At 40.4% G+C, this 26,857-nt stretch overlaps 1 protein-coding gene across 1 annotated transcript in view; it reads right to left on the reverse strand.

Moving 5' to 3' along the window:
* tdrd9 (tudor domain containing 9) overlaps positions 1-18,605 on the reverse strand; it is a 67,342-nt gene extending 48,737 nt beyond the window's left edge. Inside the window, 8 exon segments of the mRNA XM_052017528.1 lie at positions 1,131-1,180; positions 1,341-1,444; positions 3,071-3,235; positions 5,208-5,288; positions 8,216-8,338; positions 14,239-14,460; positions 17,723-17,877; positions 18,524-18,605. Coding sequence (XP_051873488.1) covers positions 1,131-1,180; positions 1,341-1,444; positions 3,071-3,235; positions 5,208-5,288; positions 8,216-8,338; positions 14,239-14,460; positions 17,723-17,877; positions 18,524-18,605 — 982 coding nt within the window.
* Positions 18,606-26,857: the final 8,252 nt, after the last annotated feature.

The raw sequence follows: 26,857 nt of genomic DNA on the forward strand, positions 1-26,857 counted from the left end.
GAGTACAACAGCAAGGAAGTCATGCTGCAGCTATATACAACTTTAGTCAGACTGCACTTGGAGTATTGCGTGCAGTAGGAAGGATGAGGAGACTGTGGAGGGGGTGCAGCAGAGGTTTACCAGGATGCTGCCTGGATTAGAAGGTACAAGTTTGGACTATTAAGGTTGGACAAACTTGGGTTGTTCTCCCTCGAGTGTCAGAGGCTGAGGGAAGACCTGATAGGAGGTTTTTAAAATTATGAAAAGCATAGGCGAGGTTGACAGTCAGAATCTTTTCCCCAGGGTAGAAACGTCAAACACCAGAGACACGTTCTTAAGGTTTTGGGGGGTGGGGGGGTTTGAGAAGTTTAATGGTGATGTAAGAGGGAAGTTCCCTCCCCTCTCACACAGAGTGTGGTAGGTGCCTGGAATGGGTTACCAGGGGTAGTAGTGGAAGCAGGCAGTTTGGTGGAATTTAAGAGGCTTTTAGATAGACACATGAATATGAAGGGAATGGAGGGATATGGATGATACACGGGAGGACATTTAGTATAAATTGGCATCGAGATCAGCACAACATCATGGGCTGAATGGCCTGTCCAATGCTCTACTATTCTATGTTCTAAAACTAGCAAAATTAGATCAGCAAGTCATATAAACATCTGCCCTAGTACAGAAGCAAGGACAAAGTTGCACTTAAAAGTAACTTTAGCTGACAACAACCATGTCGGAAAAAAAAGCATCATAATGCATGCACCATTTTAGGTTAATAAAAGATGCTGAAGTGAAGCTGCATTGGGGGTGACAAGCAAAGCACTAACTTGATGTAGTTCAGTTAATAGGAACGGCAGCCAAACCATATTTCCCTTATATTAGAAAGCATATTCTAGCATGATTAATTCACAACCATTTCGGTCCATTTGGTGCTTCAATGGTTTCAGAACGAAGATATAGGTTAATTCTATGGCTTCCCAAGAAAAGCCATATGGAACATGAGCAGTTCCTGCTCACATTAATCTTTGCCAGTACAGTTTAGAAGCAATACATTTGGGGGATTGAACATTTGTCCCCAGAATATGCTTGGGGCTCTCATTAAGAAGGAATAACTCTTGAGAAGCACATTTCTTGAGTCTTAATACTTAAACAAGTACCTGGCAAAAATACCAATACACTGCCACGGTTCAAGCTCATTCCTGTCGACCTATTAAAATTAAATGATACGTTAATATACTCATTAATATTTGCTTCAGCCATTAATTGAAGTACATAATTAAATGTACTCACTGATAAAAGAGGTAGTTGCCAAAACGCTGTAACAGCTAAAGTAAACAAATTAACTTAAATTCCTGGTTGTCACTTACCCACTTTGTTCATTTTCTAGTTCATCAAAATAGAGGATCAGAGTTTCAGCTATATTATAGACTTCAGGGACGATTTTTGGATCATTGGTAAATGAAGGTGCAACCTAGGATTTAAGTGTAGAAGGATCATTATTCCGTATCTAAGAATACATCAAACAATGCAAAGTGACTTTATATTTTAAAAAAAGCAGATTCATGAAATGTGGGCATTGTTGGTAACTTATATTTATTGGCCATTCCTAGGTCCTCTCGAGAAAGGTGGTCGGGGGTCACATTCTTACTCAGCCACATGGCTTACTGGGCCATTTAAATTAGTTAACAATGCTGGTGTAATATTAAAGCAAAATACATCCAATAATATTCGGTTTCATTCCATTAGGTTCATTAATCAACCAGCTAGTTTCAGAAATTGAATTTACAGATTTAGGTTTAAAAATCAGAATTCAAACTTCCACGACAGAATTATATTATGTGTTGTTGGTTAAATTGATGTATCTGGAGTCATAAGTTCCTGTGTTCCAAAAACACAGATATCAAAAACTGAATTACCTCTTAAAACAATAAATTTGTTTGAACTAGAGATTGAATGATGCTTTGTTGAATGCCAGAGTTCCGCAGAAGTATATTTTTCCCTTTGACTGCTTTAAATCTCAATCTGATCTCTGCACGTTTCGTCTCCTCAAGCTCAATGCACAAGTTCTCAAATCAAAACAATTTAACTTTGATTATTCTGGAACTGCCTCGTGTTTTATGAGTCTCCATGAATGACCAAGAAAGTCCCTGCTTTGGTTTGATCTTACTCTGTTTGCCTCTAATTTTGTGCTTTTCTCTTGTCTGTCATTGCACACTTCTTTTCCCACAAAGATGCATCATACTTTATTAATTCACTCACAGGATAAGAGCTATCTACATCAGCATTTACTGCACATCCCAAATTGCCTCTCAAACAAGCTAGTTCAGAGGGCATTGTCAACAAGATTGTTTCAGGCCCAAGATCACAAAGGCCAGAATGGGCAAGTGTGGCATATTGGTGAACCAGATAGGCCTTGATACTAACTATTTACTCCAGAGTTATTATATAACTGTAATGTAAATTACACCACTACCACTGGAGGATTCACAATAGTTCTGTAGACCAGGCTTTTGGATATTATTCTACAATTCCATATTAACCGTGATGATATAGTACCCTCAATTGCCTCAAAAAGGAGAATTTTCATTCATCATCTACTAAATGCCATCCTAATTTCAAAATCCTCTCCACCGACCCTCTCTGACAGAAGTTAGCATCCCTCTTCCTTCTTGCTCAGACTATTAAGGAACCCTCATGTTAAACTGTAACATCTATATTTGAAGCATTTGTAATTTTTCACAAAATTTGTTATCCAACAAAATTTGCTTGGTCAGCAGACTACAGAAACTTACAAGGCAAACTGCTACAAATTAGCCAATAAGTTCATTAAATATAGCCAATTTACATACATACAAGGTTTGCACATAATTTCAGCTTTAACCATTTTGTTGAATTGAGGCTTCAGCTTATTAGGTTATTAGACTATTAGTCAAACATAACTGTACAATCAAGATTAAAACATGATCTTTGCACCATTAGGTTAAACTATGCTGTTCTGTGCTGATAAATTTCAGAAAATCAATGCAAGAGGAGTTATTTTGCATAAAGATGGTCCTTTTGTTAAAATATTCAAGATTTTCTTTTAAAATCATCTCACCGGGCAGTGAAAAAGATGTTGGAGATCATCGAGATAATACTCATCGATGCTATGTGGGGCTCCCTCCACCTCAAATACGTATGCTGGGGTGAGGCTATTCCGGAATGGCACTGCAAAATAGTCTGCAAACTCCATACAATTAATGGTTGCAGACATTAAGATCACCTGCAATCATCAAGAAACATTGATTTCAAAGCTTGGAGCCAAATCTCCACGATACACATGAATAGATTAAATCTAAAAATGTTTTATAGGACCACAATTAAAATGATTGAATTCTAATCACCAGACATCTTCCCCTCCTCTTCTGGTGCTCTGAAAGAAGTATTCCCTCCACGACTTCCCAATCCACTTGTCCATCACCAGCAACTACTCTTCTTCCCCCAGCTCTTTCCCATGCAACTCCAGGAGATACCATACCTGCCATTTTATCTCTTCTCAACATCCAGAGACCCAAATAGTCCTTCTAGGTGAAACAGCAATTCTTCTGCAAATTTAACGTATTGCATTCAGTGCTGACAATATGGTCTCCTCTGCATTAGAATAACGACATGCACACTGGGTGACCACTTCGCACGACACTTCCAATAAATCAGCAAGGATGATTCTAAGTTTCCTTTCCCCAGTCACTTAACTTTCTGTCCACTCCCATTCCAACATCTGTCTTTGATCTCCCACACTGCTCCAACAATGCCCAATGTAAGCTGCAGAGCAGCACTTCATCTTTAGTCTGGCCACATTATAGCTGATGGGACTTAATAATTTCAGGTAAACCTTCCCACTCCACCCGCCCTCCCCCCACACCATAGACATTGCTGTATCCTTCTGTTTCAATTTGTTTTGCTTTTCTTTCCCGTCTCCAATTGCTTGTTTTTCCAAGTAATGTTTACGTCCAGCCCATCACAGACATAGTTCTCTCCACCCCTCTCCATAAGTCACAACAGGGTTGTCCTCTCACTTTTCTAGTCCTGATGAAGAGTCCTTGACTTGGAACATCAAAGTGTCTCTCCACACTGGCAAAGCTAAATCTAGTGAATGGTAAATTGATTTATTATTGTCACATATACCAAGTACAGTGAAAAACTTAGTTTTGCATGTCATCTATACAGATAATTTCATCACATCAGTACATTGAGGTAGTACATGATAATGATGTGGTAGACTGAGGTGAAGAGTCCATTGTATCATACAAGTGGTTCATTCAATACTCTTCTAACATCAGGATAGTAGCTGTCCTTGGGTTGCAGCAGAGGAGGCGGAGGTGGAGATGAAGATGAAGATGATGTCTGGGATGAGCGAGGTCTGATTATGTTGGCTGCTTTACCAGGGCAGTGAGAAAAAGTGTAGAGAGAGTCCATGGAGGGGAGTCTGGTTTTCGTGATGTACTGAGCTGTGTCCACAACTCTCTGTAGTTCCTTGCAGCCTCAGGCAGAGCAGTTGCCACACCAAACCGTGATGCATCCAGATAGGATGTTTTCTATGGTGTATTGCTAAAAATTGTTGAGGGCAACAGGGACATACCGAATTCCTTTAGCCTCCTGAGGAAGTAGAGGGACTGGTGCACAAGCTTGATTACTGCCAACTTTTTTTTTTGATTTGTGTTTATAATCCTGGTGGATATGAACAGAGAAGACACTGATACTGTTTCTATTGATAGAGGGGTCAAAAACTAGAGGACATAGAATGAAGGTGATTAGTGGAAGTCTGGATAAAGAGCAGGATAACTGTGTGGAAGGAATGAATCTGCAGGGCTATGGGGAGGAGGAAGAGCCGTAGGATAACTGGACTGCTTTCATAGAACCAATTTGGACTTTACAAGCCTTCTTATATGTTGTAACCTTGTGCTTCTATGAACACTACTGTATAGTGAGAAGTTACATGTCACATACAAAACTAATCAATAAATTCCATCATCCAGTAAAAACAGTAAAGGCTGGCAAACTTAAATCTGAGAGAAAGGGAGGTGGAAAACTGACCATTAAGGATTATGCATGTTCCTTTGATTGACCACACATGCTCCTCAAACTGACCCATTTGCAACATACACATTCAAATTCTCGAATGAGTTACATTTTGGAACAGGTGCAGTACTGACGTTACCAAAGAGGAACATTTGCAAAATGTTGCTTCACCTCACCTTAATCAACCGTGAGTTAGTACGTAGTAGCTTGCGAACAATCAACAACAAAAAATCCATTTCTTCACTACGCTCATGGACCTAGATGTAATAACACCAATTGATCAAAAAAGGTTAAGTTTTGCTATTACTATCAAACTTGCCTTAATACATGATAAAAGATTCATTTTTGTAGTGATTGCTTTCAACTATACAAAGCAACACATTTACTCAATAACATTATTTGAATCCAAAAGATTAATTCCAGCCTTAATTCTGCAGTACACATAGGAGTGTTCATTAGGAAATTAATTGGTTTTGCTTTCTCCTGCCAAATTTCACCTCTATTTTCCTAAAGATAAAGACTCCTACTTGGTTTTTAAAAAGTGCCAGAGTCTTTAAAGTGTTTCATCCCAAGTTAGCCTTAAAGGGTTGTTCACATTGAGTGAAAAGATTTGGCAAAATTACCTTACATCCACCAATGGTGACTGGTTAGTAACAAGGACAAACAAACCCAATTCCCTAATCCAAGATTGCAGAGGCCAATTTACATGTTAACATACAAATCAGAAGCAGGGGTAAACTAATAGAACCCTCAAACCTGCTCCATCATTTAATAAGATTGTGACCAATGTGATCATTACCTCAACTCCATAGCAACCATCCACCTGCTTACTTAACTTCATCTACCTTTGTCACAAAAATATTCAAAGACTCTTGTTTTTACAAGACTTTGAGGAAGAGAATTCAAAAGACTCAATTCTCAAAACAAAAAAAATTCACCTGTCCTAAACGAACAGAGAACACAGCTACTATTCCCATTGGTATACAGTGATCCTAGTGATAGATTTTCCCACAAAAGGGAACACCCTTTCCACATGTTTAAAGCATCAGAAGTGTCTAGTTTGACACTAATTGATGAAAAGATCAGAGGCAGATTGCAGAACATGGCAACTTTATAGCTCTATAACATACTATACAAAGGAGTATGGTTACCATTAGCTGACAGAAGTGAAAATTATAATTTAATCTTTCATTAAAATTGATTTAATTTTGAAGAACTCAGGATGACCTGGTATTAAACCAGAATCAGCCACAAGAACTTAAGAAATGGAGGCAGGCGTGTGCTATTTCAGGTGTAGTCTCACCATGGCCCTACACATTTACACTCTTGTACTCAAATCTGCTGTCCAATCAAAACCTGCCGTGAATGGTAGTCCCATGTTACCTAAATAACCAACATCCTCTATATTCACACAGTGCCATTCTGCAGAATGATAAACTTGCAGCAAATACATCTCTCAAAATGTCTGAATCTGCATCACTGTCTTGTCCAGTTGTGTTGGGTAAGTGGGCATTTTTATTAAGCACCAGACTATAGTTGAACACTCAGGCTCAAGAAGAGAAATAACAGAGGTGGGTGGGAGCAAAGGAAGAACAGAATAAATTTAATCATTAAATTATTCTCTTTTCAGACCAGCATTTATTGCTCATCTCTAACTGCCTGAAGAGATGCAGTCCTTTGGAAGATGATATTCCCACCGTGGTCTTGAGCAGGGAGTTCCAGCAGCCATGCTATTTACGTGCATGTCCAGTTCAGCTTCTGGTGACCCCCAGGATGTTGATGGCAGGGAACTCTGCAATGGTAGTGCCAGAGAACATAACAGTAGGTGGGTGGACTTGGTCATTGTCTTGCTCTTTTAGAATTCACTTGTCAGCCTATGTCTGAATATTGTCTAGGCCTTGCTACATGCAGGGGTGGATGCCTTTATTTTCAGATGCGATCTAAATGAAATTGAACATTATGCAATCATCAGCACACATTCCCACTGTGCCTAAAGCATTGCCTTGCAGAACTCCTGCAGTGACTTGAGGCTGGGATGATTGTCCTCCAAATGACCACAGTTATCTTCCTTTGTACTAGGTATGGCACCAAACATGGAGGCATTTTCTTTTCTATGCCCCTTGATTTCAGATTTACCAGGGCTCTTCAATGCTATACTTGTTCAAAAACTGCCTCAATGTTAAGGCATTCACTCTCACCATCCCCAGAATTCAGCCTTTTGGTTTGGGCTCAAAGACTGCAAGGAGGCATGGAGCCCAGTGGTCCTAGCAAAACTGAATCTGGGTCTTGGTGATCCCAGGTTATTAGCAAGTAAATGCTAGTTTGACACTTTCCACCACTTTGCTGGTATTTGAGAGTACTTGTGTACAACCAGGACCTGGAATGAAAAGATTAACAAATACAGGCAAATGAAGAGTAAAGCAAACAATTAGGAAGGCAAATAGAATGGTAGCCTTTAAAGGGGATGGAGTATAAAAGTAGAGAAGTCTTGCTACAGGGACACTCCTGGAGTACTGCAAACAGTTTTGGTCTCCTTTTTTAAGGAGGGATGCTTTGAATAGTCTTGAATACAAGTGAGAGTTCACTAAGTTAACACCTGCTGTCTTTAGAGGAAAAGTCAAGCAGGTTAGGCCTACAATAATTGGAGTTTAGAAGATTGAAAAGTGGCTTTACTGAAACAAGATTCCAAGAAGCTTGACAAAGAGAATGCTGAGAGGATAGTTCCTCACAAGGAGATCAAAAATTAAGGGGAATAATTTCAGAATCAGGGCTTGTCTATGCAGTTGGAGATGAGAAGGAAATTTCTCCTTTTAGAAGGGCTAGAATCTGTGGAATTCGTACCTCCAGACAGCTGCAAAAGCTGAATCATTGAAAACATCTGAGACCAAGATAGACAGATCTGAGGCTATAGAAGAATGAGGAGTGCTGGGGGTTAGGCAGAAATTGTAGCTGAGGCAAGATCAGATCAGACCCATCTAAAGCAGCTTTGTGGCCTATTCCTCTTGCTATATTTTTATATGTTCTTATTATGAATGGCTATATAAAAGATTACAATTGTTTATTTACTGAAAAAAGGGATATTATGAACTAGTAAAGGTACAAGTGAAAATAACAGACATAGTACAACATAAAAAAATCATGCTTTGACAGTATGGGATGAAAAAGTTGATTAAATATACCCTACTTCATCAATGAAGATGTGTGTAAATTCAGTCAAGCATTTTGCATTGACAACTTTTTGAAGTAGAACGCCTGTTGTCACATACACGAGTTGTGTGTCTGTACCAACTTCCTTTTCTAGTCCAACCTTATTTGGAGAATAAAAAGAAAATATGATCAATTTATTAAAATTACTATTGCAATAAAAATATTTACTTTACATTAACCAATATATGGCATTTTATTGCATATTAACATTGATAAATCCAAGCACATTAAAACATATTGGCAAGGTGCATATTTGCACACAATTGTTGCAGATTTTTTTTAAAACAATAACTGACCAACATCTCCCCATTTTAAAATACATGTAGGAAATAAAAATGGATGCTGCTATTAAATATAGGTATCATCCTTGTAAAGCTAAACTGCACTTCCTGCAAAGTTAATACAGCCTTCAACGACTTTTTTAAAATCAACCTGCGTTTCTTGATGCATGTATAGATGACACGACTTTGCATTACTGATTGTTTTCCAGGAATGCAACCCCCTGATCATCCTTTAGCTCCTGATCATCATTTAGCTAGGACTTGGTATAGTTTAAACATCATTTCTATCTTCTTGTTCTCTCATCCTTGAGATACAAAAGGCAAAATTTAATTAGCCTTGACTTTTCCATGACATTTTTGTGATATATACAAACTTCCAGTCCCTTTAGCAGAAAATTTCAATGCGGGATAGGAGTTCCAGCATGGACAGACTAGTCAAGCTGAATGCCTTATTTCAGCACTCTACATACCATTGTAAATCTTACACAAATAGTGCATTGTTATTAGACACCTGTCGGCTGGGTGACTTCTACGCAGACAGTGTTTTCAAGGCTTCGTTTCCTGAAAAATTTCAGCCCTTTTATCCCATACATTCTTTTGTTGAGTTACCACCTACCAATGATGTTCAACATACTTTATCATCGTTGAATCCCCCACCATAAACATCCTGGCAATCAGCGAAAACAAGGTAAACCAAGCTAGCTACGTGACTGTCAAAGCAATTCAGCTGCTGAGTATTCTGTGATGAATGATTCATTTCCTGATTTTCTAAAATCTTTCCACAAGTCAGTAATGTGATGATATGTTTTCTCATTGCCTGGATGCATGTACTTCAAACAATACTCAAGCTTGACATCCATAAAGTTATACTTTTAAATGGTACTTTCTTAAAAGTTTTATTTTCTTATAAAAAAGAAAAGTTAATCATTTTTATTTTCTCATTTTCATACAATTTCTGCTTCTTTGTTGCCTGAAAAATTTAACAGGGAAATTTAATAGGCGTGGCACAGTGACCCAGCTGCTGCCTGACATCTCCAGTGACCTATGTTCAATCCTGACTTCTGGAGCTGTCACAAGATCACAAGACAAAGGAGCAGAAGTAGGCTATTCAGCTAAACTATTCTCCCATCTAGCCCCAATTCCCAGCCTTTTCCCCCATATCCCTTGATACCCTGACTAATTAGATACCTATCAATCTCTTCCTTAAACACCCCCAATGATCAGGCCTCCACAGCTGTATGTGGCAAAGAATTCCATAAATCCACGACACTCTGGCTAAAGAAATTTCTCCTCATCTGTTTTAAATGGGTGCCCTCTAATTCTAAAACTGTGCTCTCTTGTCCTGGACTCACCCACCAAGGGAAACAACTTAGCCACATCTACTCTGTCTAATCCTTTCAACATTCGAAATGTTTCTATGAAGTCCCCTCTCATTCTTCTATACTCCAATGAATACAGTCCAAGGGCCGACAAGCGCTTCTCATATGTAAGCCCTTGCATTCCGGGAATCATCCTCGTAAATCTTCTCTGAACCCTCCCCAACATCAGTACATCCTTTCTAAGATAAGGGGCCCAAAACTGCGCACAGTATTCCAAATGAGGTCTCACCAGTGCCCCATAGAGTCTCATCAACATCTCCTTTCTTTTATACGCTATTCCTCTTGAAATGAATGCCAACATAGCATTCGCTTTCCTTACTGCCGATCCAATCTGGTGGTTACCCTTTAGGGTATCCTGAACAAGGACCCCCAAGACCCTCTGCACTTCTGAATTTTGAATTTTCTCCCCGTCTACATAATAATCTGCCCGTTTATTTCTTCTTCCAAAATGTACAACCACTGCGTGGTTTATGTTCTCCATGGTCATATCGATGTCTTCCCACCTACGATTTCTTCCCATATACAACAGATATTTAGTTTGGTAAATTAATTGGGCACTGGAAATTACCCTTATTGTGTAGACAAATGGTAGAACCTAAAAAGGAGGTGATGGGAATGTAGGATGAATAAAATAGGATTAGGGTAAATGGCTGCTCAATAGTCAGCATGGACAGTGGGCTGAAGGACCTGCTTCTGTGCTGTACGACTCCATGTACCTGCTCATTCCCCCTAGATTCTTCTCAAGTGTCAATAAGCCTCTAAGCTCAATGTACCCAAGATTGCAGCATTTGTCAAATTTGTCAAAGTGGCAGAGATACAAGAGAGAGGGGACTGGACCAGGGAAGAAAGCGGGAGTCAAGGAGAAAAGAAAAGTTAATTGTACAAGGCCAGGCTGAAATAATGGTTTGCCCCTACAGTCCTGCTTATGGAGCTTTGAAAGGAGATGGCAGGCTGAGGGGTTTGGGATATTGTATGGATAGAATCTGTGGAGGAAAGATCTCCCATGCAAATTAGTCAGTGATCGTCTGAGAGACAATGGTCTGGTTCAGCTGCAGGTACAAGGCTGTGTCTGGAAGCTGATGCTTGGCCGAAGAGATAGAGGTCAGTTTGTCAAAACACAACAGCAACATCCTGATTTGACAACGATATAAGAGTTGGTCCTTAGTAAGCAGAATGCTACAAGTTCAGAAGGGGGCAGATTAATTGCTAGCAGGACACTTAGAAATCATAAAACATGACAAAGCACTCAACGTGGTTTTGTGAAAGGCAGAGTGACAAATTTACAGAACTCCGAGGATGTAACCGACAAAGTGGAAACGCAAATGAATTTAGATTTCCAAAATGCATTTAATAAGGCATCATATAGAAGATTGGTACGCAAGATAAGGGTCCGTGGTGTGGAAGGTAAATATAATAGCTTAGGTAGATTAGTGGGATAAATGGGTTGGCAAACTAACTAATGGGGAACCTACATTGGTGAGGTCTCGGGTATTTCACATTCACATTAATGACAAATGAAAGAACCAGGTATATTGCATACAAAGGCTGGCGAGAAAGCATGTTGGGAGGAAGACTCCAAGAGTTTGTAAAGTATAGACTCAGATTAAATGAGTATTGGAAGGTGCAAGAAGTGGAAAAATGAGAGGTTATCCACTTTTGTAAAAATAGAAAAGCAGAATATTATTTAAGTGGTATGAGATATTGGTATTCAGAGAGCAAGAAGCTGAATGGTATGAGATGACTTGTACAAGAAACAAGTCATCATGCATGTGCAAGTTACCAGAAAAGTAAATGGGATGACATCCTCTTTTGCAAGACAAATGAAATACGAAAGTAGTGAAGTTTCATTGTAATTACACAGTACTTTGGCGAGAAGGCACCTGGAGTATTGTGTATAGATTTTGTCTACTTAAGAGGGCATTATGCTTAGAAATAATGCAGATAAGGCTTAACATTTCTGATATTTAGAATGATGAGTAGCAAGCTCAACAAGGCTGATATATAGCCGAGATGAAGCCTAGAGAAACAAAGGACTGCAGGTGTTGGAATCTAGATGAAAAACACTGATGCTGGAGGAACTCAGCAGGCCAGGCAGCATCTGTGGAGAAAAGCAGGCAGTCAATGTTTCGGGTCAGGACCCTTCTTCAGGACTGAAGCCCAATATATAGGAGGGAAAAGCAGAGCAGTGATAGGTGGACAAAAGAGGGGAGGTGGGGTGGGCACAAGGTGGTGATTGGAAGATGCAGGTAGTGATAGGCAGGTGTGGGGGAAGAGGGGAGAGCAGATCCACCAAGGGATGGGTCAAAGGTAAGAAGAGGAAAAAAAAAGGGGGGATTGAGAAAAAAAAAGAGATAGGCTAGGAAACGGAAGAAAAGCAGCATGGTTGGGGGGGGGGAGGCGGTGTAGGGAAGGGGTGTGGGGATTACTTAAAGTGGGAGAATTCAATGTTCATGCTGAAGCATAATAAAAGATGAGCAAAGGTATTGAACGGGAACCAAAAGCTGGAGAATGAGCCAAATCCTCCAGAGTAAACAAACATTGTTCCCAGAACAGGACTGTTCACTGTTCCATTGCCAAGACTGCTCCATAACAAAAATTTAGCATAATGCCTTGTTACTATTCTTGTCATATTGCTGCTTTGCTAGTACTTGGGAGCCCTCAAAGATTAAAAATGATATGTGCAATTGAGTCTGATTCAACAGGCCCGAAACATACTTAGATACAAATAATTTAGCTAACTGTAGCCCCTTTCTACATCACATCACCCAAATGGCATGCTACCTTTGAAGCTTTGGGGAAAAATACAACATTAAGTAGTTTTTAAAATAACAATTCTATCAAACTAAATAGCAAGAACAGAATTTGCAACTCAGATTGTCCTTGAAGGAGCAAAGTGTCCCAATGTGCTTTGCAAGAACATTATTGGTGAAAGATATGACACTGAAGCACACAAGCTACAGGAAAGATGACCAAAAGGTAGGGCAACCAGCATTTTAGAGATAAGAGGAATAGGGAGATAGAGAGAGGTAGAAAAGCAATTCCAGTGCTTCGGGACTTGTCATCTTAAAAAATACAACAGAGCTAATGACAAAGTGATTTATACAAAAGCAATCTGGAGCCCAAAATTGAATAAGCACACGTATGGAGGGAGGGTTGCAAGATTAAAAGAACATAAAAATATGGAGGGGCACAGCAAAGACAAAATTGAAAACATACAAACTGTAAAATCAAGGCTCTGCTCAACTGGGAACTGACGTAGGTTGAGTGATGGATGAATGGGATGATGCAACTTAGGACATGAGTTCTGAATGAACTCAACTTTACCAAAGCTTGCATGCAGAGGGTAGCTTGAAATACATAAGAACAGCTAAGCCCAGAGATAATAAATGCAGAGATGAAGATTTCAGTAATAAGCTGAGGCATGGGTTCAGTCAGACAATATTGGGAAGATAAAAATGTGGAAATTTAATGACAGGTCCAAAAATCATCTCATTGTTAAATATGATATCAAATAATCTAGTTTATTCTCATACAATGATCAGAAAAAGCAATGAGTCAGTTGCTAACAAAAACAGAATTTGCTGTGAGGCCTGAGCTCAATGGCTTTACTATTCCCAAATCAGGAACTATTTAGTGGTATGAAATTAGGCTACAATGAACTGGTTTGGTATTTTGCAAAATAAAAATTACAATATTCAACATCTGCTTAAAAAAATTATGGGGCAGGTTCTTGCTAAGAACCACCAGCACTTAATCTTTGAAATCCAGACAACCACACGACCCATCAGAAGCCCAGTTTAATTCTGCACTGGAGCCCAACCTAGCTGGAATTCCCCAACATTTATTTCAATGGTGATCGCAGGACAAAGGAACATAAAGCAAAGGTGAAGGCAAGATACCATTAATTAACTTAATTGTTTAAAATTACATAGTCTGTATTTTTAATTATTTTTTTTAAAAAAACTTCAATTTTAACAGCTCTTAAAAGTTTCTGAACATTACTTACAGTCTACCATTTGTTTTTTTTAAAACAGGTGGCTGAACCCTTCCCCACATTGGGCTGTCAATGCCTGTCAAGAATGGGGCCTTTGCACTCTGCCACAGATGCAGTTATCTCAGATCACACAGTAGGAGACGAGGTTGCAGAGGGCCAGTAAAATAAGCTTTTAACACCTAGGCAAGTTGAGTGTGAGTTTAAAAGCTTATTCAATATTAGTCAGCTTTAATCAGTCACAATAGAGCATTGCAAAAAATCATTTCCTAACCAACATCAAGTAAAATTACAAAACAAAAATCCTTATTTTAAATATATAAAGCAAGCACCGGAATAATCAACATACCTGATACCCAACCAGGCCTCCAAGAGACAAATGACGTTCTTTGCAGATCCACCGTGCGATACTGATTGCTCCAATTTTTCGTGGTTGTGTTACTACAATATTGCAGAATGCAGGTTTTTTCAAGTAGTATTCAAGAATATATTGTGGTAGTTGTGTACTCTTGCCACTACCAGTAGCACCTCGGATGATGACGACTGAATTATTTTCAATGAGATTAACTAACTGCAATTACAAAACAAAAAGCATAGGTGTAACAAAAAAAAAGGGTGTAGGTAAGCTGATGCAGTGTATATTACTGAAGAAGAAATGCAGAGCCTGAATAAATAACCTGAAATATGAGAGTCCCAAATTTGACACAATAGTCTGATAAATAAAGTTCATAAGATGGAGAAATAACAGCTGTCATCAGTTTACCTCAGATGAAAAGGCATTAATCTCACACAGTGAACCTTCCCATCAATGATTGGTAGTTGAATATCCAAGTTAATCTAACAGGAGGGAGAAATTCAAAACACCTATTCTTAGTCAGAAGCATAAATTAGAAAATTTACACCCATTTAAAAAGTATCAAATGATGCACGTCACAAACTGATTAATCGGTACCCTATGGAGATAGAAAGCCAAATTCCAGTTTTACACCAACATGGCTGACTTGGTACCACATACAAAACACTGGCTCATGAAATCAGGCTGAAGGGGGATAAGGAATAAATTATCTGCTAAGCATTTCCAAAATAAATTCAAGATCACATATTTAACTTACCAAAAGTTTATTTATTTGACTAGCTGGCCTTAATTTCCATTGCAAAAAAAAACAATTCAGCAGGAAATTACATGATAATACACATTATATTTTTGCTCAAGATTATACTCAAAGGCACTTGTGCAGTGGCGTGCAAAAATTTGGGCACCCCTGGTCAAAATTTCTGTTACTGTGAATAGCTAAGCGAGGAAAAGATGACCTGATTTCCAAAAGGCAGAAGGTTAAAGATGTCACATTTATTTAATATTTTAAGCAAGATTACTTTTTTTATTTCCATCTTTTACAGTTTCAAAATAACAAAAAAGGAAAAGGGCCCGAAGCAAAGGTTTAGGCACCCTGCATGGTCAGTACTTAGTAACACCTCCTTTGGCAAATATCACAGCTTGTAAACGCTTTCTGTAGCCAGCTAAGAGTCTTTCAATTCTTGTTTGGGAGATTTTTGCCCATTCTTCCTTGCAAAAGGCTTCTAGTTCTGTGAGATTCTTGGGTCGTCTTGCATGCACTGCTCTTGAGGTCTATCCACAGATTTTCGATGATGTTTAGGTCGTTGGACTGTGAGGGCCATGGCAAAACCTTCAGCTTGTGCCTCTTGAGGTAGTCCACTGTGGATTTTGAGGTGTGTTTAGGATCATTATTCTGTTGTGGAAGCTATCCTCTTTTCATCTTCAGCTTTTCTTTTGTTACAGACGGTGTGATGTTTGCTTCCAGAATTTGCTGGTATTTAATCGAATTCATTCCTCCCTCTACCAGTGAAATGTTCCCTGTGCCACTGGCTGCAACACAAGCCCAAAACATGATCGATCCACCCCCGTGCTTAACAGTTGGAGAGGTGTTCTTTTCATGAAATTCTGCACTCTTTTTTCTCCAAACTTTCCTGCGTCCTCACCACAAAATTCAGTGTCAGAAGTTTGCAAAGGAACTTCTAAACAAGCCTGATGCATTTTGGAAACAAGTCCTGTGGACTGAAGAAGTTAAAATAGAACGTTGTGGCCACAATGGGCAAAGGTATGTTTGGAGAAAAAAGTGTGCACGGCTTCTACAACAGGATAACGATCCTAAACACACCTCAAAATCCACAATGGACTACCTCAAGAGGCACAAGCTAAAGGTTTTGCCACGGCCCTCACAGTCCCCCAACCTAAACATCATCCAAAATCTGTGGATAGACCTCAAAAGAGCAGTACATGCAAGACAGCCCAAGAATCTCACAGAACTAGAAGCCTTTTGCAAGGAAGAATGAGCAGAAAACCCTGAAACAAGAATTGAAAGACTCTTAGCTGGCTACAGAAAGCATTTACAAGCTGTGATACTTGTCAAAGGGGGTGTTACTAAGTACCGACCATGTAGGGTGCCCAAACTTTTGCTTTGGGCCCTTTTCCTTTTCTGTTATTTTGAAACTGTAAGAGATGGAAATAAAAAAGTAATCTTGCTTAAAATATTAAAGAAATGTGTCATCTTTAACTTTATGCCTTTTGGAAATCAGGTTATCTTTTACTCGCTTAGCTATTCACAGTAACAGAAATTTTGACCAGGGGTGCCCAAACTTTTGCATGCCACTGCACATCACAGTGTAAAATCTTCTATGAAACAATACAAGTGGCCAACCAGTTTTAATGCAATCTTAACCTGGCTCAAGTTTATTAGTATAGCTGAAAAAGAAAAAAATTATTTTAAAATGAAATCAGATTTACCATGTAAAAGTAACCCAATTTTAAATAAATGTAACCGAGGAACTTGTTTCAGTTCTATTCAGAGCCCACATTCTTTTTCCAGTGTATTGATGCCAGTATTGATGCCACTTCCAGCTCTCATCCAGAACGAATGTTTCATCACATTTGCTGCCAGTTTCAACCCTATTCTCACTTTCATATGTCCATCTTCAAATTTTCTCTTCCTTTTCTCAACTTTCCCATCTCTCACTCATGATGATTTGGCAATCAATATCCACTACAAGCACTTAGATTTCCTCAGCTACCTTGACTACACCTCCTCCAACCCTGCTTCCAGTCAGAATAACAACCCCCACCTCTACTACACCTTCTATGCCAAGGCGATTTTGAATCCAATCTACCAAGTCTCCATGTGTCCTAATCTTCCAGATCTGCCTACAGTAGAAGTATTCAACAAGATCCCTCATTGAAGTCCATGTAGACAACATCCACTGACCTACCCTCAATCATCTCCTCAAAAAACTCCAAGTTTGTAAGACATGACCTCCCCTGCACAAAGCCACACTGACTATCACTAATAAGCCCATGCTTTTCCCAGATGTGGGCACATCTTGTCCCTAAGAATCTTCTCCAATAATTTCCCTACCACCGATGTAAGGCTCACCAGCCTACAATTTCCTGGTTTGTTCCTTGTGTTCTTCTTAAACAAAGGAATAGTGTTGGCTATTCTCCGGTCTTCTGGGACCTCATTCGTGGCTAAAGAGGATACAAAGATCTCTAGGGAGTCTCTGATGGGTAATGAGGATTCCTCATCTTCCTCACATTACAATATGCACAAAGCCAAGGAGTAACCACCATTTGGTTATAATATTTTTGATATAGGACTCTCAGCACTTCGACTTTAATTTTGGGCGAAATTCTGGATTTTATTGAATTTTATTACCTTTTACAATGAAGCCCTGTTCACAATTATGCCTACGCATCACGAATTCAGCATTTCATTATGACACAGTAATTGGAATAAATAGCACAGACTGAAGATTATTCCTACCTGTTCCCTGTATTTAGTAATTGGCAATTCAGGGTATCTGCAGTCTGCCATTGTTATGCTACTTATGTCCTTTCTGCTGTAAAGGCGATTTCTTGAGTGGTAAATCTTGGGAAGGTCTTCAGCATCAACTTTTTGCACCATACTGCTGTCTACATCTGGATGACAATGGAAATTTAACTTAAGAGCTCTATTTTAAGAAAGTTTGCTTAAATGAAAATAGAATGTTAATGTTTTAATAAATAAGGTTTGGCATGAATTCTGTACAAGGTATAATTAAAGAGTAACAAAGTCAGCTTTTTTTCTTCCCTAATATATCCATGTCCTCAGCACCAAATTTCCAAAACAGGTAGTCTAAGCTCAGTTACAGGAAGAGATAACCAAGTATACAGAGGAAAACATACAAGGATGTGCACAAAATTTCCTTGGAAACAAAAATATAACATGTCCACAAGATGCAGATTCAATATTCAAGGATTTCAAGTTAACTTTGCAATATTTAGATTTTTTTCCCAGCAATTCCCTATTACAACATTGAATTCAGAAGGGCTAGATGTGCATGCGTGTAAAGGGAGATTATGACAGAAAGAAAATTACATAGAAAGCAACATAGTAAAAATTAACAATCAATATTTAATTTACATATTAAAATATTCTGTAACAATCACCCAGTACAATGAGTCCTCTGTATCAATCACTATTTTGATAAAGTTGTGCAGGTTTCCCTCAATAATATTGATGACAGATTGACACCCTTTGATTTGGCAGAACTTATGTCAGTTACACAAACAATTTCTATCATACCTGCCTCAGGAAAGACTTCAGAATGGGAGACAAATTGTTCATCTTGATATTTAGAACTGTTCCCAAATTCAGCCTCTGTCATTAGTTCTTCTAATTCATTGCTGAAACAAAAGAAAAAGTTGCCTTTGGCAAAATATTTCTTCCAACTGTTGACTTTGTGATTGTAAATTTAAATTTCTGGACAGGAAAATTTCCTTCTGTGCTTTCTTTCACAATGTATCAATTACAATTAGTTTCATGTACATAAATTACATCACAGCTCAAAACTGTGACCTTGGAAGTTTCACAGCTCAAAAGTTTCAGCATCACACAACAAATCAGAACCAAATAAGGATTGACAACTGATTTTTTACTGAAACCTGACCAATAACTGATAGCAAAAGATATTAAGAAATTAGTGGTAGCAAACAATAAAATTTAATGAATCCCTTAGCTGTCATTCACAAACTGATGAGCATCAACAAAAATGGCTATTTGAACAATTTTTTCCTTCTGATTTAGATCCATAATAGAATAAATACATGTCTATTATAGAAGTTCTTTAATACTGGAAATACAAATGGATTGTCTTCACAAATACCAGTCTAGTGGCAAAAACTGCATTTCACTGCATCATGAAAGTGCATTGTCGTACTGAACAGCAATGATACAATAGAGTTGGTACAACGTCCCAGTTACTAGGTTTTCATGGCAGGGCCGCCTGTGTCTCAAGCCATAGGAGAAGGGTAGGATTTTTAACGAATATTTCTCCTCACTGTTTACTGAGGAGAAAATCGTGCTTACTCAAGAGACAAGGGAAACTAGTCAAGATGTTTTGGAGGAAATTCATATTACCAGGGAGGAGGTATTTGCAGCCTTACAGCGCATTAAGGTGCATAAATCCCCAGGGCCTGACCAAGTGCGCCCTCGGACTTTGTGGGAGACTGGAGAAGAAATTGCAGAGGACCTTGTGGAGATACTTGCTTCAATGTTAGCCACTGGTGAAGTTCCTGAAGACTGGAAGGTGGCTAATGTTGTTCCATCGTTTAAGAAAGGTAGCAAGTACGAGCCAAGGAACTACAGGCCAGTCAGCCTGATGTCAGTAATGGGGAAGTTACTGGAGGGAATTCTGAGAGACAGGATCTACCAGCATTTGGATAGACAGAGTCTGATTAGGAGGAGTCAACATTGCTTTGTGCGTGCAAAGTCGTGTGGACAGGGAGAACATGGACATCTAGCCCTTCTGAATTCAATGTTGTAATAGGGAGAGCTAGTTAGATGGATTCAAAATTGGCTCGGAGGTAGGAAGTAGAGGGTGGTGGTTAAAGGTTGTTTCTCGGAATGGAAGCTAGTGAGCCGTGGTGTGCCTCAGGGGTCGGTTTTGGGACCCTTGTTGTTCATTATTTAGGAAAATGATTTGTACACTATGCTTGATCAGCAAGTTTGTAGATGACAAGAAATCAAGTGCTGTTGTTAATAGTGAAGATTATTGTAGATTACAAGGGGATCTTGATCAGTTAGGGAAGTGGGCCAAGGAGTGGCAAATGGATTTCAATATAGGTAAGTGTGAGGTGATGCACTTTGGAAAGTCAAGCCAGCGTAGGACTTAAACTATGAATGGTAGGGCATTAGGGAATGTAATGGAACAGAGGGAATCGAGGAGTACGAGTGTATAGTTCGTTGGAAGTGGCACATCAGGTAGACAGGGTGGTAAGGATCTTTGAGTCCTCGTTGTCTACGGGGGTGGTGCCGGAGGATTGGAGGGTTGCGAATGTGGTCCCCTTGTTCAAAAAAGGTAATAGGGATAGGCCAGGGAATTATAGACCGGTGAGTCTCACGTCTGTGGTGGGTAAGCTGTTAGAAAGGATTCTAAGGGATAGGATCTATGAACACCTGGAGAATCATAGACTGATTAGGGACAGCCAGCATGGCTTTGTGAAGGGAAGATCTTGCCTCACAAGCCTGATAGAGTTCTTTGAGGAGGTGACCAGGAAGATTGATGAGGGCAGTGTGGTGGATGTGGTTTACATGGATTTTAGTAAGGCGTTTGATAAGGTTCCTCATGGTAGGCTTCTTCAGAAGGTCAGAGGCCGAGGGATCCAAGGAAGCTTGGCTGTGTGGATTAGGAATTGGCTTGCATGTAGAAAGCAGAGGGTTGTGGTGGAGGGAGTGCCCTCGGATTGGAAGGCAGTGACTAGTGGTGTCCCGCAGGGATCGGTTCTGGGACCTCTACTTTTTGTGATATTTATAGATGACTTAGATGAGGGGGTGGAGGGCTGGGTTAGTAAGTTTGCGGACGACACTAAGATAGGCGGTGTTGTGGATAGTGTGGAGGGCTGTCGGAGCTTACAGAGGGATATTGATAGGATGCAGAGCTGGGCTGACAAGTGGCAGATGGAGTTCAATCCGGAGAAGTGTGAGGTGGTACACTTTGGAAGGACAAACTCCAGGGCAGAGTACAGGGTAAACGGCAAGGTACTTGGCAGTGTGGAGGAGCAGAGGGATCTGGGGGTTCATATTCACAGTTCATTGAAAGTTGCCTCACAGGTGGTAAGAGCAGTTAAGAAGGCCAATGGGATGTTGGCTTTCATAAGTCGCGGGATTGAGTTTAAGAGCCGCGAGGTTATGATGCAGCTTTACAAAACTCTAGTTAGGCCACACTTAGAGTACTGTGTTCAGTTCTGGTCGCCTCATTATAGGAAGGATGTGGAGGCGTTGGAGAGGGTGCAGAGGAGATTTACCAGGATGCTGCCTGGATTGGAGAGTATTGAATATGAGGAGAGGCTTAAGGTGCTAGGGCTTTATTCACTGGAAAGGAGGAGGATGAGAGGAGACATGATAGAGGTATATAAAATATTGAGAGGAATAGATAGAGTAGACAGTCAGCGCCTCCTTCCCAGGGCGCCAATGCTCAAGATGAAAGGTCATGGCTTTAAGGTTATGGGTGGGAGGTTCAGGGGAGATGTCAGAGGGAGGTTTTTCACCCAAAGAGTGGTTGGTGCATGGAATGCACTGCCTGGGGTGGTGGTGGAGGCAGATACATTGAACAGGTTCAAGAGCTTGTTGGATAGGCATATGGAGGAACGTGAGATAGAGGGATATGCGGGAGGAAGGGGTTAGGTAGTGTGAGGGTGGTCTGATGGACGGCACGACATGGTGGGCCGAAGGGCCTGTTTTGTGCTGTATGGTTCTATGAAAAAGCTGTTTAGCATGCTGGCTTTCATCAGTCAGGGCATTGAGTATAGGAGTTGGGACATATTGCAGTTGTACAAGTTGTTGGTGAAGCTGCGCTTGGAGCTCTGTGTACAGTTTTGGTCACCCTGTTGTAAGAAAGATGTGGTTAAACTGGAAAGAGTGCAGAAAAGATTTACAAGGATGTTGCCAGGACTAGAAAGCCCGAGTTATAGGGAAAGGTTGACCAGGCTAGGTCTTTATTCCTTGGAATTTAGGAGAATGAGGGGCAACCTTACAGAAACTTTTAAAATCATGAGAGGCATTGATAAGGTGGACGGTAAAAGTCTCCCCCCTCCACCGCCCCCCCCAAGAGTTGGGGAGTCCAAAACTAGGGGGTACAGATTTAGGTTGAGAGAAGAAAGATTTAAAAAGGGACCGAGGGGCACATTTTTCCACGCAGAGGGTGTTGAGTATATGGAACAAGCTGTCAGAGGAATTGGTTGAGGCAAGTACAATAGTATCATTTAAGTAGTACTTGGAGGGGTGGGGCTTAGAGAGATAAGGGCCGAACACACGAAATTGGGACTAGCTGGGTGGGCACAGTAGTCAGCATGGACTCATCGGGCCAAAGGGCCTGTATCCATGCTGTCTTGCTCTATGACTCTATAACATCTTCAGAGAAAGGCAACTTGCATTTACTTAACATCTTTCACAGTTCTTTCAGACTGTGCAAAGCACATTGTACCCAATGGGTAAGTTTTAATGTACGAATTGCAGCAGCCATTTATGCAAAACTTAATCACATTGCTGTTTGTGAGAGCATGTCCAGATTATAGATTTTTAAAATAAGTTGATTGAATGATAAACATTGGCCAAATCACCAGGAATAACTTACCTGTTCTTCAGAATATAGTCTTACAAGATCTGTCAGATTTTAAACAAAGGCCTTGAAAAGGTCACAACTCTAAGAGTGCACCTTTAAGAGTACAGCAACCTCAACGATCAGGTCAAGTGCACACACACTGTTCGAGGTTTTAAAGAAGATAGCCATCTTTCATTATAATCTAGGGATAAAGCTGTCATACAAACAAACCTTAGAAGTTTGGAACAGAAAATATTAATTTAGAAAGTGACAGTTAACAACTTAATATACCATCACAAGCTGGCCAGCAAGATTTCTCCATGTCCATAGATAGACAAAGCATAAAAATAAAAGCTGCATTTTTCAAATCGACTACTTTGCATTAAACAGAGCAGATTCAAGGTAACCTAGACAAAAAGTGTGGCACACAGGACAGACCACACAAAAACAAGTGACCCAGCCCAACCAGTCATGCCAGCAATTACAATCGCCTCAAGCCTCCTCTGCTTTCCTCATTTGAGTTTATCAGTGAAACTTTCTTTTCTCTCTCCAACCTCCCTCTAAATGCATCTATACTATTCATCTCAATTATTACATTAAGGGGCAGGTACCACATTTTTAAAATCACTCTTGGGGGTTTTTGTCCAAATTCCTCATTTGGATTTTTTATATTGATGGGCTCTCGTTATACTCCTCTCCACAAGTGGAGGCAACCGTGTCGTATCCACTCCATTCAAAACTTTCCACATTTTGAAGAGCAACATCAGGTTATCCTTCAGCTGCCCTTGCTCAAGAAAAAAAAAGTACCGGTCTGTTCATCCTTCTCTGATGTGTATACCACAACCTTTCTGGTGTCATCCATTTATATCTTTTTTGCACCCAATGGCTACATACCTTTCTCACAGTATGGTGACCAGAACTGTAGAAGAACACTGTAGGAAAACCCTTGCAAATAACAGAGTGAATTGTGTGGCCAAATGATCCATCCTAGTTCACCTAATAGACAAAACAAAGTTTAAGAACTTACTCTGAAAGAGGCAGCAGCTAAGTATGACTCATGTCCCCCAGTGCCTCCTCATGAATTGTTATCAATTTTTGTTTGACAATGGTCCTATAATATGCGTTGGGATGCATTGCTATTTTAAGGACAAAACATAACCAGAAATTTTATGGTTTTTAAAACTTCATAAGTATTAATACCAACTGTGTACAAATCTGTATAAACATTTGCTGCAATTAACTATTTATTCAATAATTTTCTTGTCTGTTATAAAAATTCAGCTCAGTATTTTTAATTTCAATGGACACTTGGCAACAAATCCTGCCTCTATTTTCAGACCACACAAATATAATGCTCCCACGTCTTATATACATTTCGTACTTTAGAAAGTAATAATATCTTTCAAAGATTTATGAAATACTACTCAAAATGAAATCCATGAAGATATTACACCCACAAGCATTTCTATCTGGTTCACTTCAAAACAAATTCCTTTCCATTTCACTCACCATCAACAATAAGGCTTGCTGCACTAACAAACCCTTGCAAACAAATCAGTGTTTAGGTCTGCAGATGATGATCAAAGGCTAAATTCACTTCAGAACCTGTGCTTCCCCAGAACTACATTTGATCAAACAATTTCATGTCCTTTCTGCAAGAAGATTGCTGACCAGAAGCTATGAACAACAGCAAAGATCAATAATCAGGAGCCAGAAGCAGCAAACTAGTTGTCTTGGCTGCACAGAAAATTCATATTTATTTATCTTGAGATGCATCTCCGTGTGTCAAAGAAATTCATAAGGTAAACAGATTTCAAGATTATTTCATCTTTGTACATGAGAACCTAACAAACTAGATATTACTCAAATGAATCAAGTACTGTTTAACACAAAGAAACCAATGAAAATGTTTGCTGGAACTGTGAATGTTATTTTGAAAGTGCATGGGTAATCTGGTGGCACTATGTATTATATTAACCACAGCAAAGATCATTAGGTGGTTCTTCTTTGAAATTCTTCATACCTCAAGAATCTCAGCTAGGTCTTCTGGATAGAAGACCAACAAGATAGCATTTTTGTTTTTTTTTAAAAAGATGAGAAGAAGAAATAAAATTCTTGTACATTTCATCCATTGAAAATGTTTGCATTTTTTTCCATTGAAAAGTAGTAGGATTAAATACTTGAAAATAGATGGTCTGTTAACCCTCTCAATCTAGTAACATTATATAATGAAGGAAAATAATCTACATTTTTAAATACTATGTTAGAGATAACCACATTTTTGCTTCCAAGTTATTTAAAAATATTAATTATCAACAGAATTTCAAAATAAATCACAAGATCTGTACCCATAGATATTCCATTCCTTTGACTCTGAAATATAAATAATTTTTCAACAAGTGATGTTCAGGGCATGCTTTCTGAACATTGATAACAAATAGAAAACAAAAGATGATAAAAAGTTGGTTTAGAATACATAAACCAAATCTAATCAATTCCTGAAATATTAAGCAAATTGGGGAGTTTTCTCACTTTCAATTTTGTATGAAGATTCTGTTTAGGGATTCTGAACTGCCTCAGGGTAACCTGTGAATGTCAAGATTTTTTGATCAGTCGTCTTGTTATGCAGCACAGAAACAGGTCCTCCAGCCCACCATGTCCATACCAACCATATATGCAAATCTCATTTATTAGCACTCACTCCATAGCTTTCTGTGCCATTGTAGTGGCTGCTACCACGATGCAAAAGTAAGACACTAGTCGATGAGTTACAGAATAAAACTGATTTATTTTCCCGCCTTACATGGGCCTTTTAAGAGGAACGGTTCCCGCCCCCCGAAAACTGAAATGACGTATGCGCTACGTCAAACTTTTCCCGCACGCGGGTTCTCCCCATCGCTCGGGGAAGACGGAGGCCCAGCGCCATCTTGGGCCTCACCGCTCCGAGGACGTGCAACCCAACCGCCGAGCTGGTTCGCTTGCTCGGACGGTGAGTCGCTACACAACCCCCAGCCCCTGAACTGGCAATACGGTCCCCAAGGTTCGCGGGCTGTGCTAGCCGTTGCTTAGGAGGTCGGCCTCTGCGTCGCAGTGTTGGGACCTTGACCGGTTGTTGTAGATCTAAATGGGCCGGTTTGAGGCAGTCCATCATGGAGACTTCTTCCTTGTCCCCAATGTCCAAAATAAAGGTGGACCCATTATTCCTGATGACCCAGAACGGCCCCTTGTATGGTCATTGCAACGGTGCCCGGGGTGTGCCCCTGCAAACGAAAACGAACTTACAGTCTCGTAGTTCCTTGGGCTCACAGGATGGGGCTTGACCATGCCGCGAAGTGGGAATCGGTGCCAAGCTGCCGAGCCTCTCGCGCAGTCTTTCCAGGACTGCTGTGGGTTGTTCCTCTTGCCCCCGAAGTGTGGGTATTAACTCCCCTGGGACAACCAGGGGCACACTGTACATGAGTTCAGCTGACGAAGCATGGAGATCTTCCTTGGGGGCAGTGCGTATGCCGAGCAGGACCCAAGGCAGTTCATCGACCCAGTTAGGACCTTTCAGGCGGGCCATCAGGGCTGATTTCAAATGGCAGTGGAAACGTTCTACCAACCTGTTTGATTGAAGGTGGTAGGCCGTGGTGGTGTGCAGCTGCATCCCTAGCATGTTCACTAATGCAGACCATAGCCTGGAGGTAAACTGGGTGCTCCGTCTGAAGTGATGTGGGCCGGAACACCAAAACACGAGATCCAAGTTGTGAGCAGCGCCTGGGCACAGGAATCAGTCGTGATGTCAGATAGAGGGGTTGCCTCTGGCCACCTCGTGAACCGGTTCACGACGGTAAGGAGGTACTGGGCTCCTCTTGAAACTAGCAGGGGACCAATGAGGTTGACGTGGATGCGGTCGAACCTTCTACGGGTAGGCTTGAACTGCTGTGGTGGGACCTTGATGTGTCGTTGGATTTTTGATGTCTGGCAGTGCGGACAAGTCCTGGCCCACTCACTGACCCGTTTGCGCAAGCTGTGCCAGACGAACTTGCTGGTGACCAGTCAGACAGTTGATCTGATGGACGGGTGCGCCAACCTGTGTACCGAGTCGAAAACGCGTTTCCGCAAGGCTGCAGGAACTATAGGGCGTGGCTGACCTGTTGCAATGTCGCAAAGGAGGGTCTGCTGACCTGGACCGACTAAGAAATCTTGGAGCTGCAGGCCCGAGACTGCAGTTCTGTAGCTAGGCAGCTCATCGTCGGCTACCTGTGCGTCAGCCAGGGCCGCGTAGTCTACACCCAGGGACTGGCTGTGGATGGTCGGTCTGGAAAGCGCATCAGCAA

This window comes from Pristis pectinata, chromosome 1 (assembly GCF_009764475.1).
Source record: "Pristis pectinata isolate sPriPec2 chromosome 1, sPriPec2.1.pri, whole genome shotgun sequence".
NCBI classification, from domain to species: domain Eukaryota; kingdom Metazoa; phylum Chordata; class Chondrichthyes; order Rhinopristiformes; family Pristidae; genus Pristis; species Pristis pectinata.